The sequence below is a fragment of the Canis lupus genome, chromosome 30 (genome assembly GCF_003254725.2).
Source record: "Canis lupus dingo isolate Sandy chromosome 30, ASM325472v2, whole genome shotgun sequence".
Lineage (NCBI taxonomy): Eukaryota > Metazoa > Chordata > Mammalia > Carnivora > Canidae > Canis > Canis lupus.
The window spans coordinates 34,121,081-34,138,268 of NC_064272.1; the positions used below are offsets into that span (position 1 = coordinate 34,121,081).

Genomic DNA, 17,188 nt, shown 5'->3' on the forward strand with positions numbered 1-17,188 from the left:
AACATCTCGAAGGAGCTCGTCTAGCAGACGCAGACAGACGAAGCGGTTCGGGGAGGAACGTGCCCAGAGACCCTGTGAGATTCGGAATCTGTGCTCCCAACTGGGCGCAGAGAGTAACATCTGCCCCGCGTCTCCGGCGGGGTTGTTAGGCTAATAAATGACGGAACAAAGATAGTGGGGGGCAAGTGTAATTTCCCAAAGAACAATCTGCTCAGCGCGCCTTAGCAGCTCCTGTGTGCGTGATGATCGTCGCATGAAAGCAGGACCGGCGAACATTTTGCTGTGAAACCGAGGGGGCTTGAACATTCTGGAACTTCAGGTCTGACCACACTCCCACGTGCACGGTGCAGTCCAGCGGCTCACCAGCCCTGGGCCCCGGACCCGGGACGCTGAAGGGGGGGAGCTGGACTCTGCGCTTGGTCCTAGCCCCACAGCATCCTGCCAGTTTTTGATCCCTATTTTTTTTTTTTTTTTTTTTTTTTTGAAAATGTAGCTGACTACTCAACACGGTCCTTGGCCACTTCCACCCAATGGTCTCCCTGCTATTTTTTTTTTTAAGATTTTATTTATTCATTCATGAGAGACACACAGAGAGACAGAGAGGCAGAGACCCAGGCAGAGGGAGAAAGAAGCAGGCTCCATGCAGGGAGCCCGACGTGGGACTCAATCCCGGGTCTCCAGGATCAGGTCCTGGGCCTAAGGCAGTGCTAAACCACTGAGCCACCAGGGCTGCCCCCTGCTATTTATTTTAAACGGCCCCGTGGTCTGTACCCTCCGTCTCATTTTAACCTCAGCCAAATGAAAACAAGGAGAGGGAAAACCCTGCCACTGCAAAGAGCATGATAGGACCCAAAGCCTCACAGAACAAACCTGGCTTCTCCCCCCAGCTCTGCCTCCCTCTAGCTGTGTGGCTTTGAGGAAATTGCTTCCCTCCTCTGGGTCTCAATCCCCTTGTGTGCAGAACAGAGTGGCCACGCGGTGACTTTGTAAGATCCAGGAGCTGTCATTTAGAGCTGTAGCCTGCTACCCCTCCCTGCATGGCTCTGTGACCTATCCTTCGTCCATATAGCTCAGTAATACAGAGGCGGCCTGGCAAGAGCAGAAGGGATGATGAGAAAGAGAAAGAGACGAGCCACCTCAAGACGTGGCACCCAAGCCACCTCAAGACACGGCTGGGGTGCCGCTGGCCTGGGCTCCATCCCCAGGACCGGTCTTCACAGCACAAACCATTCAAAAGCAGGCGCATCTCATGGGTCAGTGTCAAGCAGGCCACTGTAGGAAGGGCTCGTCCTGCCCGCTGGGGCCTCGGGTTGGGTTGCTCCTCTAGAAACCCATGTGTATTTGGGGTGGGGCCTCGGTCCACTCTGGGGTTCTCGAATTTTAATCAGGTTTTACCCAGTTATCTGACTCAAGTCCTGGCATGTGCACGGTGAGTCTGCTTCATCTTGAATTAAAATCAGAGGGACACAAGGGCAAGTTGGGGGCTGTGCAGCAGGCGGCTATGGCAGCCGGGTGCCATGACCACAAAGCAATCAAATGTTGGAAGATTCTGGAACAATGCGCCAGAGTAATTTTAACTTAAAATATCCCATTGCATGTCCCAGGCAATTCTAAATTGATAGATCCTCAATTATTCGACTATAACATGAAATTCCCTGCCAGGCAGTTTCTCCCCACACTGAGCTTGGACAGCTCTGAAATAAAGCAAGTGGGAAGGCAGGCCAGGGACAAAGACGAGGGCGACCTCCTGGCAAAAGGCAGGCTGGCGACCCCGCTCCATCCCCGCCGCGGGCTCTAGAGGAAGCCAGTACCAGCGTCTTTAAGGAGGGGGCAAATAAATGATCCACTTAGCAGCCCAGGGAGATAATGGCCCCTGCTTCTGGAGGGGCTGGGAGGGTTTACATCACAGATCACTCAATGACAGGTGAGCCTCCATAAAGGCCCTTTTAGCACTGACATATTGATCAAATTATATATAACTACAATGCCATTAAATATTTATGCCTTCTGAGGAAGCCTGCTGAATTCTTTATGCCAGGAGGGCTTGATACAAGCAAAGGCCCAGCCCAGTGTGACCCTGAGGATCTGGCTCCTGAGGGAGGGCACGGGATGTTGGCACTCTGTGCGCTAGCCCAGGAGCCCTTCACACAGATGAGGCAGGTGGTGAACGTATGACGTGCTTGCCCCCACCCAGCTAAGACAGGTGAAAGGTAAGAGAGTCTGGGGTCCCGGGGCTTGGGATGTGACCCTCTTCCACGTGCCCCCCTGGAATCCCACCCTCCTTTTTCTCTGCCTACCAGAAATCTCTGGCCCTTTCTTCCAAGAGTCTAGGGAGTAAGGGCATTGGGAATGGCGAAGCTGAGCAAGAGGGAAGAGCGTGGGGGCGGGGGAGGCGAGAGAGGAGGCATCTAGGCCACGGACCCTGCAAAGAGCTGGCAAGACCAAGTCTAGAGCCCTGCACTCCGGTCCCAGATCTGTCCTGCACTCTGGCCGCAGTTCCCACTGCATGAAGGAGGCAGATTTGGGTGCAGTATAAGCATCAGAGCTCTCAAAGATGCATCAGGTGCTGTGTGAGAGCGAGCACTCCGTCCTTAGGAGCATTCCACAGTGACCCAACAGGGACCCAGGGTTAGACACCACTCCATGGGAGAGACCTGGGCCTAGGTGACGGCCAAGTCCCTCCCTGGCTCTCAGACTCTACGACTTTCATTTCTCAGACTCTCCATTTCCATCCACCGGGCTTCCTGTTAACAAGATCCAATAATCTTTAAATATTTGTTCACTTTAATTTCTTGGTTCCCAAACACATTAAACTCTGCTTGCCTCCCACCCCCACTCCAGGGGATGGCCCTCAAAGAGCTTGCTTGTGTAGACAGAACAGGGAAAGCCTTTGCAGATTAGACCTTCCCCCAACACTGCCCATTCATCCCAGGCGCCACTCCCCCACCATCCATCCCTAGGCCCTCCGTCCTCTCGGTCTCCTCCCTCCCCTCCCTCCCCTCAGATAACCCTCTGCCTCCCTCCCCCACCTTCCCAGACTCCATTGGCCAACTCCCCGCCAGGAGGAAAAATTCTCAATTCATCCCCGTGGGGTTGCCATGGCAACCCCCAGCCACCTAATCCCCCTTGGAACATTATGCAAATCTCCCCTTGCCCCTCAACAGGCTGTAAAAGTCACATTACCCTTGCCGAGGCAGCTCGTTAAATTTTGGGGGTCTCCCCGTAAGGTCACCGCTACAAATAAAACGCTGGCTATGACTTTTTAAGGCCAGAGGCTCGCTGGGAAATCCGGGTGGCAGGAAAGGAAAATGAGGTGTCGGGGGGAGGGGACAGGCTGACTGCAGGAACAGAGCCCCATTCTATCCACCCACTGCGGAGTTCACTACCTAAAAGCACGCCCCTCTTAGACTGAAAGGGTCAGAGGGTCCTCTGACCTCCAGACAAGGATGGCAGGAGTGGTGGCATTTCATAGGCCATAAAAAATCAAGATCGGTTATTTTGAAACTTGTTTATGGGTCGGTGTGGGACCTCCTCCCAAATCACCACCGCATTCAACATCTCACTTTACAGATAAGGAGAAACCAGGCCCAGAGAAGGCAAGGAGCTGCCCTAGGTCACAAAGCCAGACCTTCGAGCAAGAATTTTTCCCCTTAGAGGAAGGGTTCATACCCTGAGTGGGGTGGGGGGTGGGGCATTTTTGCTCCCCAGGGGACATGTGGCAAAGTCTGGAGACAGTGAGGGTTGTCGCAACTGACAAACAGTGGGTAGAGGCCAGGGATGCTGCTAATCCTAGGGAACATAGGACAGCCTTGCCCCAAAGAATTATCCAGCCTCCAATGTCAATAATGCCCAGATTGAGAAACCCTGATCTGCACGTGGCTGACACACATTTTACCGAATTCTTAAAGGCCTTGACTGGGGCCCTAGAATCAAAGTCGTGACATACAGGTGGGTCTTGGGGTGGGACATGTGGGGAGACCACAGAAGACCACACCTTGATAGGGCCTATGGAGCAAATGGGTGGTTCGTGAGTGAAAGAGACCCGGTTTCTAGTTCTGAACCCACCTCCAGGTCCACTGGAGACCACGAGCCAGTCACTTACCCCAGCGAGGTCAGTGCTGCTGGAAGCCACTGCTCATGAGGCCTCTGCTGCAAGGCTGGCAGGCAGACCCAACAAACAGCACAAGGGAAGGGCCTCTGGGAAGTCCTACAAACCTCTGCGACCCCAAGGATCTTGGCCTCACTCTTTGAGGCCTTTGGGGACTCTACCCTCCCACCCCCCACCGGGAAAATACGTTGCCGAGGCCTTCCTACACGCAAGGGACCGTGCTAAGCATCACCTTACACACTCCTGGTAATGCTGCCTGTAACCACACGGTCCAACAGATGAGGCCCCGTGTGCCTCGTGAACGTTAATTAGAACTCAACATACAGCTCAGCCACGTCTTGAGTGCTCAGGAATCACAGGTGGCTGCTGGCTACCCTACTGGACTTTCCGCTGTTGCAGAAAGTTCTACTGGACAGCACTGCTCTGGTATGCTGGGGTCACGATTCTCCCCAGTACAGCCCACGTCACACGGCCAGGAAGTCCTGATGTAGGCCTCAAACCCAAGGTTGTCCGCTTCCAAGCTGGTCACTTAGCCACCAGGACCTGCCACTTCCCAGCTCCCGGTGCTCCGTACAAGATGGCCCAGGATGCCCCTCTGAAAACCAGTGACTTCTGACGGAGAAACTCAGAATCCACCGGCACAAAGGTGCCAGGAAAAAGTCTTCTCAGGGACCCATCCCACTCCCCACTGATGGACAGGGAAGGTGCAGGGGGGAAGGTGAGGGAGGGCCAGGTAGAGGTAGGTCCCTGCAGAAGTGGGGTCAGACTCCGGTGAGAGACTAGAGAAACTCAAACAGGCGAAGAGACAGAAGCATCTAGACGGCACCCGCAGGCGCCCCCTGTAAGAAGTTCCCACGGGCTGGGTGCCCACACGAGTGCTGGGTGACATGGGAGTCAGCATCAAGCCAACAGTGAGAGAACTCTGGCAGGGGCAGAGCTGCTCTCTGAGGAGCTGCTGCGTCTCCCCATTTCAGGCTGGCTTGGAGGAGATTCCTCGTGCCTCCGAGATGAAGTGTGAGGGCCTGAGGATTGAGGAGGGTGGGACACAGGGCAGTGCCAACTGCCAACCTCAGTGGTTCCAGTCTTTTCCTAGGATTTCTGCCCTGAGGCAAAGCCAGGCAAGAAGAAAACTGCTGAGATGCCTGGGTGGCTCAGCCTTGAGCGTCTACCCTTAGCTCAGGGTGTGATCCTGGGGTCCTGGGATCGAGTCCCGCATCGGGCTCCCCGCAGGGAGCCTGCTTCCCCCTCTGCCGGTGTCTGCCTCTCGGTCTGTGTCTCTCATTAATAAATAAAATCATTCATTTAAAAGAAGAAGAAGAGGCTGAGAAGGAGGAGGAGAAGGAGGACTGCTCTGCCCTCTCTAGTGGTGAGGGGGCTCAGAGGAAGTGGTGCCCCCTTCCAGGAAAAGCAACGGGAACGGTGCAAGAGGAAGCTAAAGCTCCCTTGGGCCCGCAGTCCTGGCCGACTCACAGCCTCCACCTGCTGGATCTCAGGCTCACTCTGCTCCCATCGGGCCTCGGCCCCTCACTCTAGACCCTGTGGGATCAGCTGTGGCTGCTCCGGGGCCCACTGAGTCCACCCTACCTCCCCCTGGACAGGAAGTTGGATAGTTCCTGTCCCCCACCCCAGGCCAGCACCTGGTCTCCCCTAGATCACCGTGCTTTTCCCAGCAGAAATCACCACTGGTTCACAAAGCACGCCCCTGATGGGTCACGAGAGGCCTGTTGAGAGCTCTCCCTGGGCTAGTTTTGGGGACTGGGTAGGAAGTCTTCCTCCAGCCTCTGGTCACAGACGGGCAGGGTGGTGCAGGAGCCCAGAACCAAAGCCTGCTCAGCCAACCAAGAAGCACGCCCTGCCCTGTTCCCCAACATGCTCCTGGTATTCCCAGGGCTGCAGGCCTGGGGCCAGGACGTTTGCTCATCATTTGGGTCTCCTTAGGACAGAAGATGTAGCTATCCTGGGCAAACTGAAAAGGAACTTCTCCCATTGGGCTAGACTCGCTTTCATTCCATTTTTCTAAAACGACAACAAAAAAGCATCTGAAGAGCTGTGAACAGTGGTCACCAAGGATTTGAAAAAGGGCAATGGGGTAAGGCTATGGCCTGTGGAGCTCCACACCCAAATAGACAGCCACGGCGTGCCAAGCACCGCTTACCAATTTACCTCCAAGCCACTGATCCCCTCGCCTCCCTGCTACTCTGTTCTTTCTTGTAATCGCAGCTCAGCCTGTTCTCTCTTCCCACCCCTTCCTCCCCCGTCTCTGCTTTTCCATCTACCTCCGAGCAATCGCTCTCCTTACCACGTCCCTTCTTCCATTTGCACCTTGAAACTGTCCACGGTACAAAATGAAAAACAAAACAAAACAAAAACTTCAAACTACACTAAACACGCTTTAAAAGAAACGCTCACGACGACACTTGTACGTTTCTTTCTCCAATCACAACTTGGCGGCCAACAGATCTCTCTCAGAAGCCCAAGAAAACCCGTATCCTTCCCCTACAAAGTCCACAATGCTCCACGGGGTCGAGGAGAACCCCAGACTAGAACATTTCCCTCCGTGAGTCCTTGCCCCCCCGCCGCCCCACTGAAAACATACACTGTGCACCCAGTATGGGCCCAGCACCAGGTGGCGCGCAGGGGCCTTGGTGAATGAATACAAAATGGTCCTGTCCCTTAGGGAACTCAGACAGTCAGCATTCCACGTGCACACCCGGGGCCTGCTGCCACGTGCAGGTTAAGGATGCAGCCCTCTGGTGCCCTGGATGCACCCAGGACATCTTCACGCCCGGTGCTCTGATGCTTTCCTCCTGGGGTGGGTTTGTCCTGCACTCGAATACCTGTTATTTTTAGGTTCCTACAATGAAAATGTCTACCGTGCTTTGCAAACAAGTGCTACGGAAATACCAAAGGTCGATATTATTATAATAGTTCGAAGATCAAAGCTTTCAAATTCTTTGTCCTCAGTAAAGGCCTTCTACCGGGATACTTAAGTGGTGGTGGCAGCAGCGGCAGCTGCCCCAGGGCCCCGGGCCTCTGGAGGGGGTCACTCATGTGGTAGGTGAGAGGAGTGACCCCATCCACACTCCGAGCCGTTGCCACGGCCCCACAGCCCCACTTTTGCTTTCCCACCGCTGGGAGCCTGGTTCTTTCTCCACCCTTCAAAGGATGCCATCGGTGAAGGGAAGCTTTGGTGGCAGTGGGGTGAGGGCAACCTCTTCCCCAAAGCCTGTGCTGCATCTTCAGAGTAATGAAGTCGGTTGGGGTGAAGGGGGAGGGAGGTTTTGTTCTCAGGCAAAATCTCCAGAGCTGAGTAGATGGAACCCCGGGTTAAACCCCAAAGTCCTGCAGGAACCTCCACTTAAGAGGAATAAACCCCTGCCCTATGGACCCTCATGCTTTCTCGAGGGGCCTCTGCACGATGAAGAGCCTCCCAGAATGTGCTTAGAAAGGAGCCAGGGGCTTCGAGGTTCCCTGATACGCCTTCTCGGAGTACGTGGAGCTTTCCCCGACAGCCCCCGGCCCCCCAGAGGTGGCCTTCCCAGAAACAGAGGGCTCACTGGAAGCCAACGCTGCGCCCCCCCAGGCGGTGACATCCTTGGCCAACAGAAGATCTCAAAATCAATACACGGGGGAGAACGGGCACTCCCAGTCCCTCCCCCAGAAACGCCAGGGCCGGGGCCGGGCCCGGCCCACCATCAGCAGTGGATAAGGCCTCGCGGCCACCGGCCCACCCAAGGGTCCTTGCTTAGTGCGGGCAGGATATCTGCCCCCCACCCCCCGGCCCCTTCCCTAAGTTTGTCCCCAGCCCCAGCCCCAGCCCGAGGGGGAACACGCGGCGTGAGAAGCAAGAGGGAGGAAAAGAAAAAGCCAGGGCAGGAAAGCAGAGCGCAAGAGAAGCCAGCATCTTGGCCGCGAGTCTCAGAGAGCATTTGTTGAAAACAAGATATTGTCCCTTTAAGCATATAAAAACAAGGCCCTCGAGCACGCAGTTCTCACTCTGGTACACAATTATGGGTGCTTTCAGCTGTCTAGCACTCCTTCAAGTGCTCTCTTAAACCAGACTGTCAATGGCATGTTGAAAGCTATTTTGCTGGCTGCTATCATTAATAGCAAAGTGGAGAGAGCTGGCTGATGAGAATTAAATATGGGGGAGGGGCGGGTCAGAACCAGTCATTACGGAATTACCCGCGCGGGAGAGGAGGCAAGGCCACTTTGGGGAGGAAAGTGCCAAGCCGCACGCTGGGGCGGAGAGGCAGACGTGGGAGGCCTCGGCGGCCCCCCCAACCCCCCAGCAGCCGCCCGGGGTGGACGCGGGCCAGCCCTGCAGAGCCAGGCGGGGACAGAGGGAGCCCCGGAGCCCGGAGTGCGAGAGCAGAGGCCCTGGCCATCGCTTGGCTAAATGTCACCACCTCGCCTCAGCCCCCAGTGGCGCCCCACCCCCTGCCATTCCAACTTGTGGCCAGAGAGAGAGAGAGAGAGGACCGTCCCCTCCTCCTCCTGCTGACCGGCTTCGCCTCATCAACCCCTGCCCTCCCTCCAAGACCGGGCTCAGGTAACAGCCCTTCGGTGTAGTCTTCTCTGACCCGACTCCCCTTTCCGGGGAAGAATAAGCTGTCCTGTCCTGGGTGCTCCTCCTGTGACACTGGGCCACATTAGCACTTACCTCACTGCACTGCCATGACTTATTTAGATGCCAGCTCCCCAGCGGAGGGAATGGTGTCTTATTCGGCTGTGTAACCAGCCCCAGCCCACACCCAGCACATCCCAGGCCCCTAATAACCGTTTTGGAAGGAATCCAACCCCCTCATTTCACTGATGAAGAAACTGGATGCCGAGCCGTAGGAGGAAGCCTGCAGAGCTGGTGGCCAACCCACAATTAAAACCCTCACTTCCTACTGCCAGAGCTCAGGGAATCAGAATCCCACCCTCTGACAACCTGAGTAATTCTGAGTAAAGGGGGAAAAATAAAAAAAATTAAAAACCAGCGTGTTTACTGAGCACCTGTTTCGTGCTAAGTGCACAGAAGAGACCCCAGCAGAGGGGCCTCCTCCATCGCTTACAAAAGCGAGATGATGAAGTGTGAGCAAGGACATCACGCGAGGGAGCCAGGTCACAGGGGGAGTCCCACGGAGGTTTGGCCTTGACTACCTTTCTGCCTCAGTGTTCCGGTATTTTGTGCAAACAGATCCAGATAAAATACACTTTCCTGGGCAGCCCGGGTGGCTCAGCGGTTGAGCACCTGCCTTCGGCCCAGGGCGTGATCCTGGAGACCCTGGATCGAGTCCCACGTCTGGCTCCCTGCAAGGAGCCTGCTCTGTCTCTGCCTGTGTCTCTGCCTCTCTCTCTCTCTCTCTCTCATGAGCAAATACATAAAATCTTTAAAAAAAAAAAAATACACTTTTCCATGCAGGAGGGGAAAGGGAGCTCGTTCCTTGAGTGACTCACTCCTAGGACAAAATGGAAATAAAGGGCTTCTGACATAGACCAGACCCGTCCTATCCTACATGGAGAAGGAGAAATCCAGAGAGAAAGAAGAGCTCTGTGCCCTCTGGGGGCTCCTATTCCTGGAAGAGTTCATGAAAAGAGTCTTATTAAGGGCACGTGGGTGGCTCAGTGGTTGAGCATCTGCCTTCGGCTCAGGTCGTGATCTTGGGGTTCTGGGATAGAGTCCTACAAAGGGCTGCAGGAAGCCTGCTTCTCCCTCTGTCTATGTCTCTGCCTCTCTCTGTGTCTTTCGTGAATAAATAAAATCTTTAAAAAAAAATTAAAAAGTCTTATTAAGAAGCCAGACTCAGTTTCCTTGAGTAAGGGCTGGAGACATTTGCCCATCTCCTAGGTCATCCCAGTGATCAAGCATATGAGAAGGGAAAGAGCCAGAGCACCACACAAAGCCCGCTCTGTACGGCTCATAGAGGGTGAACAGGGGTCCAGAGAAGGCAATCTGGGGAAGGGGACTTTGAGCTTAGGAGACCCCAATGCTGACCATGGCAGGCCCCCAGGGCAGTGAGAGGAGCTGGGTTTCTGGAGGAAGACTGTCCAGGGCAAGAGTGACCATGTAGGAAAGGTTAGGTGGAAACCAGATCCCAGGCGGGGTGCTTAGAAGCCAGCAAAAAACACTACTCTGGATCTCTTCTTTGCTCAACCCCGATGCCACACCAACAGGCATCCTGGGCACAGCCTTTGTAACCTCGCCACCTGCTGGTTCCCTCTGGCTACCCGCACTTCCAGAAGTGATGGTCACAGAACTTCACCTTGTTCCTGGAGATCTTCCAGCCAAACCCTTAATTACTTAGCCGATGAGAGGGGAGGGACCAACAGAGATTTCCCATCTCTTTCTTTCGCCCCGTGTTCGTGGCCACCTGCACGGCTTTCTGTATCCTCGGGGGCGGGGGGGGAAAGTTCACAGGTTTTGCCACTTTTACCTCATCGGTGAACCTTACCTCTGGGGTTGCTAGCTATGCGTTCTGTTTATTATGACGCACATCAAATCATTGGTTGTGCAAATAGCTGGCAATTCAGAAGGGGACTGTGGGCAAAAAAGTATTCAGCTGATATGGTTATACGACCTGAAATAGGGTACTTTGTACTTTGGTATAGTCAGGTCCGTAGTCTTAGCCTCTTGAGATGATAACGCAGAAAGAAGCAATGATAAAGCCACAGAGCGCCATTGGTTAGTAAACAAGTAATGCTTCATTTCTTGAGTCTTGCTCAACAGAGACTTGGCACTAATGTGGGACTGGGTGAGCGGGTAAGCTCAGCTCCCCTCCCGGGCCTCAGTTTCCTCATCTGTGACTTGGATGAGAAGCCAAAGGGCATCCCAGTTGCAGGATGCCAAAAGCAAGTTGGAGGAAGGGGTCGCTCCTCTGGGTTTACAGCAAAAAGAGGACTGTAAGGCGTTGGCATGATGCTGCCCCAAAGTCCAAATACCCCAAAAGTCATCTTTTGAAACCTCTGCGCTGATGGTGGGGGGAGGGAGGGAGGAAGAGCGGAGACAGCCTGACCCAGCTTCCCCAGCCTCAAACCCAATGCCCAACAGGTGCTCTGGGGTGCTCCTTTCTAAGCTGGCTTTGTGACTGGTGGCCGATGGGTGGCCGACACTGGCCAGCCTCAGCAGGAACAGGTCAACCACCATCGCCTCCCTGGCCTTGCTGAATCACCCTTGATACTCTGCCTTGAAAGCAGGGGCCTGGGGGGAGGTGGGTGACCCACTGAAGGCTGAAGCCTGGCCCGTGATTCTGTAATCTTTGCTCTGCCATAATTAGGGAGGTAGGCAGAGGAGTAGGAGGAGAAACCATTTATTACTTCTCTGGGATTTGACGGCCTGGAAAGAGAACGAGGAGGAGACAGAGAAACAGCCAGGAAAGGAGCCAGCCACAGTGAGTTGAACCTCTCGGGAAAATAAAAATGGGCTGGAAGCACCTCATCAGCTGCCCTCTTTCAATACTCGGGGCCCATCTGGCTGAACCTGAGGTTCCCAACTAATAGGCATTTCCCATAGCGACGGCAAAGGAGAGCTTAAAAAAAAAAAAAAAAAAAAACACACAACAAAAAACAGTGGTGGCGGTTGCTGCTGTTAAGAGGGGGTGTGGCGTGAGACAGCAGGCTGAGGACCCCCACGCTTCCCAAGATGCTGGCTCTGGAGATCACCTCTTACATAAAGGTAGAGCCAGTCCCCACCCCCACCCCTGAGCTTAAAGATGAAGAATCCAGCCTGTTTGTTCCAGGCAGATGTAATCACACGAACAGTCAAGTCTAGAGGGCAGGACACTGCATGAATAATTCAAGCACTCCAGTCACTTGATTGTGTGTGCAGATAAAACACCAGTCAACCGCTAAACAGGTCAGCTGATAAACTTGTTTGCTCAGGCCTAACCACCATCCGCCAAATGCACCCAAGACCCACACTACAATTAGTGGCTAGGTTCTCTTCTGCAGAACCCTCGCAAGCCTAGGGAGTGGCCGGCCCCATTAGGTCAGGGTTGCATTTCTCAGTTCGGGTTTCTTCACCTCCTTGCCTCTGTTTCTCCACAGCCACAGGGCGATTTCACCCAACTCAAAGAGATTGCCATAAACCCTGCAAAGGACTGGGCGCTCAGAGCATGCACCTTCATGCTGGGAAGCAAAGGGGAACTGGCTGGAAGGCCAAAGTGAGTGGGTAAAAGCAGGGTAAAGTGCCCCGCCTGGGAATCCAAATGCCTGGCCTGGAGTCCCAGCTCTGCCCCACTGGCCTCCCTAAAGCCTCAGTTTCCTGGCCCATACAAAGGGTGCAAAGAATCCATCTGTCTGCCTCTAGCAGCTGAGAGGATTAAATGAGACCATGTCGCCAAACCTCAGGCATTCTCCCCCTAAGAACCCCCGTCTGGGGCAGAGCCAGAAGTCCCAGATGCACACAGCTGCCCGGATGCAAACCCCACCACCAAGTGCGGTAGGACGGTTAACTCTTCCAGAGTTCAGAGTCTCTCCCCAGACTCCGGGAACACCTTCGGTCCACCAGCCAAGGTGGATTCTTTGTGCCAAAGAACCATCCACTCACAGACGTGGGGAACACCACCCATGCAGACCTCAACATGCAACGACATATTACACCTTAATTACGAAGCTCTTAGAATAACTACTGCTATAAATTTTAAACCTGGGTGCAATTACCCTCTTTAAACACACCCAAGATACTAAGCACTGAGGGGAAAAAAAAAAAAAAAAAGAGGGGGTGGAGAAAGGAGAGGCGGTGGCAGCTGGCATAATACCCCAAGGTCCTTGAACACCTGAGACCCCAGGTCTGTGGCATGCGTTCTGACCCGATGGGTCAGGCCTGGTCAGTCCCACCTAAAGATGAGCAGAACCAGTCCCCGGTCCATTCTTCCAAAGAGTAACATCTCTACGTACAAAGCCATGCCTGCTTATGATTTCTGTGGGTCAAGAGGCAAAAACCTAGTAGCCTCCCTATGCCTTCCTGAGGAGCTAATCCCTCAGAAAGCCACAGACTCCCTTCCCACACTGCTCAATAAACTCAGGCCCTTCCCTAGGGCTCATCCAGGAGAGAAAGGAAAACCACAAACTCAAAAGGCTGGCTAGGAAGCCACTGGAGCAGGTGGCAATCTACAAGCATTCCAGGGTCACCTGCCCTTCTCACCTGCCCAGGCCCCTGCCCCGCTGAAATAACAAAATTTAGACCTTGTAAACGACTGTTAACGTAAAGTAGAAAATCCATTCAAGTCACGGTCACCAGAGGCTCGAATGAGTCAACAACCTTCTGAGATTTCAAGAACACCAATTGTTAAAAAGAACAACCGGCCTGCGCCATTTATTCGTGCCAAGTCACTTCTAATCGCTGGCCAAGCCAAATTACGGGCAGCCTCTCCTTGGAACACAAATACACAAACAGGCCTCTCCCTACAGCCCAGCCTAGCACCGGGGACTAGTTACTGATATGCACGGAGATAAAGGGTGTTTGTATTTGCTCGGGTTGAGGTATACTGTTATTAGAAGAGTGACAATACGAGGTAGTTTACATATCCATCAAACAACATCGCACTAGCTAAACTGGTTTGACTTCAGGATTTCAAAGCCGAGCTCAACTTCCAGCCCAGCCGTCTCAAAAGTCCTGGCGAGGCTGCCCCTGGGCAAGTTCACCTCTCCTTTCAGCTTCCTTCTCCGTAAAATGGGAACCCAGCCGCCTTCAAATTAAGATAGAGAGGAGAAAGCGGCCTCCCTCGGAACTGTAAGACGTTAGGGGTTTAGTTGATGTTGGCTTCATGTTTTTCAGCAGTCAGTGGCCTGTTCCCTTAAATTCTGATGGCTCAGCCTTGGCTTTTTAGGTTCTTGAAGTTTAATCTTACCAAGGAAGAAAGAACATCACATTTCTGCATGTGGGGACACACACACCCCTCCTACATTAAAACATGTGAAAGCAGCCTGCCAGCCCCCTCCGGGTTTCAGGAGTTTGTAAAGCAGATCCTGAAGGTATAACTTTCCCTTTGCTCCCTTATCTTCCACCGAGATCCAAGACCAGGGCTAATTTCACAAGCTCGATTGCTAAAAGCTCAACATGTCCAAGAAATCAGCAATGCCTCAGACCCTGCATTTCGGAGCCTGGATCCAGTCACTCTTTGAGGAGGAGGAGGAGGCGGAGGAGGAACAGAAGGACTCATTTCACACAGGAGGGGTGATCAGAAACCCACGTATTATGTGTTTGTAACCATTAAATAGATATTTTGAAAAAAGAAAAGCACTTACCTGCTTGTGCATTTCAATGTTCAAGCCATAGGACATCTCATAGTACTACAAGGAAAAAGAACGGCCATTAACGGGCAACACACTGATCTGTTCCCCTTGCAAAGATCAGCTTTTCGGGAAGGTTTCTGGCCAAATCCTACTTTCAAAATACATCTGCTAAAGAAGTTCAAAGCAAACCCCACAGCCAGGTACGGAGAGGGGTTCGAGAGCTGACAAGGGAAGGGGCGAGTGCTGTTCTCATCTGCACAGAACATTATATATGCAGTAGTATGAGGAGCCGAGCCCTCCCTCCCACAAGCACCGCATGTACATATATCCTGTTTATACAAGGTTCGGGTTCAACAGGGAATCGTGTGTACACTGGGACCCTCTTGTCCTCTGAGAGTTATTTAGCAACGTGTGGAAGGCCTCTTATGTGGAAAGCAGTGCAGGGAGGGTGCTTAAGTGCCTTCCATGTCCTCTCACAGATAGAGGATTGAAACTCCCTGGAACAGACACTGGGAGAGGGGTGAGAGTCTACCTACCGCCCCAAGGCGGGCCAGACTCTCAGCTGGGGTATCCCTGCGGAGGGAGGGGAACAGAGGCAGAGGGCTTCAGAAGGCCCCTCCACCGTCACAAAACCCAGGGGGGGGGGGCAGGGGGGAGGAAGGGAGGGCTTCTGTCCCACTCTGGCTAGATCCCAGGGCTGCAGAGCAGCAAAGTTTCCAAACACTCCCAGGAGGTCTGGGGTGGGAGATTTTATCCAACCCTTACATGGGCTGATCCAATCCCATCTTACTAGCCAAGGCAGGGCAAGCAGCCCTCTGGAAAGCCTCGAGCACCCACGAGCACCCACGAGCACCCAGGCCGAAGGGGCGCCCCGCCTGGACCCGGGCGGCCCGGCCTGCCGCTGCTCTCCGCCTCCCTCCTGCAAGCGGCCCGGGCTCCGGGGGGCGCTGGCGGGGGATCCGGGGCGCACTCGGGGGACCCGGGGCCGCGGCCGCCTCTCACCATCACGTAATGGCGCTGCATCTCCGTCTTCTCGTTCGCCAGCTTGTCGTACTCCACTTTGAGGCTGCGAGGGCAGGAGGACCGGCTCAGGCCCGGCACCCGCGGAGCCACCTCCTCCGGGGCTCCCGCGCCGCGGCCACTTTCCCACGTCGCGGCTCCCCCCCTCCTCCTCCCGGGGTCCCCCCCCCGCCCTCCCGCAGCCCCGGGGCGCGCGGGGCTCGGGTCCCCACCGCGGGGAAGGGGGGGAAACAACTTGAAACTTCCCGCGGCCGAGCGCCTGGACCTCTCGGGGCCGCGGGGGGCCGGGCCGGGCTGGGGAGGGGAGGGGAGGGGGGCGCGGGCGGCCGGGCTGGCCACCCTCGGAAGGCGGCGCGCCCCCGACCTCGCACCCCGCGGGCGGCCGGGGCTCCGGGAGGCGGCGGGCAGCAGAGGGTTAAAGCGCCGCGCTCGGGAAGGGGAAACAAAAGGCGGAGGCCCCCGCCGCCCCGCCGCCCCGGGTCGGGAGCCCCCTCCGTCCCCACGGGGGCCGCAGCAGCCGCGCCGGGGCCGCCCCTCCCCGCCCGCCCCGGGGCGCGCGCCCCCCCCCCACCCCCACCGGCCTTACCTGTGATACTGAGCTTGCAGGAACTGGAATTCGTCTTTGATCCTGTCACAAGACTCAGCCACCGTGAATTTAAATCCCGGCTGCCCGGGCTGATGGGGAGCCTGGAGCCCGCGAGGAGAGACGGGGGCGGGGGCGGGGGCGTCAGCCGGGGCCCCCGGCTGCCCCCGCCCAGGCCGGGAGGCCACCCTCGCAGCCCAGAACCTTCCCAGCAAGTTTCTCAGCTGCCCGACGGGGCGGGTGGGGGGGTGTGGGTGGAGGGGGGCGCCCCCAATCCCTCCCCATTGGCGGCCGGGGCTCGCATCCGCTGCACGAATGGGGCTCCCGTTCCCAAGTAAGCCCGGGACTGGGAGACGCGGCCCGGCGAGTTGGGAGGTGGGGGCAGAGGGGGCGGAGGGCGGCGAGAAAAAACAAACAGTTGGGCTGGAACGCGGGCAGCCCCCCACGCCACTCGGGCGGGACTGACCTCCCCTCTCAACGGCGCCCCCCGGGCCCGGTCCCCATCCCCATCCCCATCCCCTTTGTGTGAGCGCGCGCGCACACACGCACACACACACGCACACACACACACACACACCCCATAAAGGTAGCAACAAGCAAAATGGAGGTGCCAGATAAACTGCCTCGTTTACCCTGCCATGATAGATGCTTAAATAAACCGAGTTGCAATTACTCACCGGATGTCTGCCTTGCGGATACATGGCAGGGAGGGGTCGTGATTCCGCGAGCGTGGAAGCGCCGAGAGCTCGGGCCGGGGAGGTGCGGGGGAGGGGGGAGCCAAGCCCGAGCGGGGGGCGGCCGGGACACCGAGAGCTCGCCCCCGGCGCCCCCAGCCCGCTCTCGCAGCGAAATCCCAGAGTCGGGCGGCCGCCCCAAGTGCAGACAAAGAGCCGCGGGGCCGGCGGCAAAGTCGTCGGCGGGCGCCGAGGCCGGGCGGCGGGCGCGGGCTTTGTGCGCCTAGGGCTCGGCGGGCTGCGGCCGGCCGCCTTCCCCCCGCTGCGTGGGGCGCGTCAGGGCCCGGGGCTGCGCGGACATCGTCGTCTCCCCGGTGGCTCCGGCGCGGGGTCCCGAGGCCCGGGTCCCCTCCCGGGGCGCCGAGCGGGCCCCCTCTGGATCACTCGGCGCGGCGCGCCGCGCGGGGGGCGCGCCGAAGCCGCCCCAGCATCGGGGGCGCGCGGGGCTGATCCCGGAGGCGGCGCTCGGGGCGACGAGGAAGGCGGCGAGCTCCGAGGTGGCGGCTGGGGGCCGCGGGAGCG

General features: G+C 56.2%; 1 protein-coding gene across 20 annotated transcripts in view; it reads right to left on the reverse strand.

Annotated features, from left to right (window-relative positions):
• Positions 1-16,799, reverse strand: part of TLE3 (TLE family member 3, transcriptional corepressor) — a 93,485-nt gene extending 76,686 nt beyond the window's left edge. For 3 of the 20 annotated variants that reach the window (XM_035708768.2, XM_035708769.2, XM_035708765.2), the window contains exons 1-4: positions 16,610-16,794; positions 15,936-16,036; positions 15,332-15,395; positions 14,342-14,386 (exon numbers count right to left, since the gene is read on the reverse strand). In XM_035708768.2, coding sequence (XP_035564661.1) covers positions 14,342-14,386; positions 15,332-15,395; positions 15,936-16,036; positions 16,610-16,633 — 234 coding nt within the window. In that variant the 5' untranslated portion in view covers positions 16,634-16,794. Of the gene's footprint in view, positions 1-14,341; positions 14,387-15,331; positions 15,396-15,935; positions 16,037-16,609 lie in introns of all 20 variants that reach the window. The other 17 variants (XM_035708771.2, XM_035708764.2, XM_035708770.2 and 14 more) reach the window with 9 other exon arrangements.
• Positions 16,800-17,188: the final 389 nt, after the last annotated feature.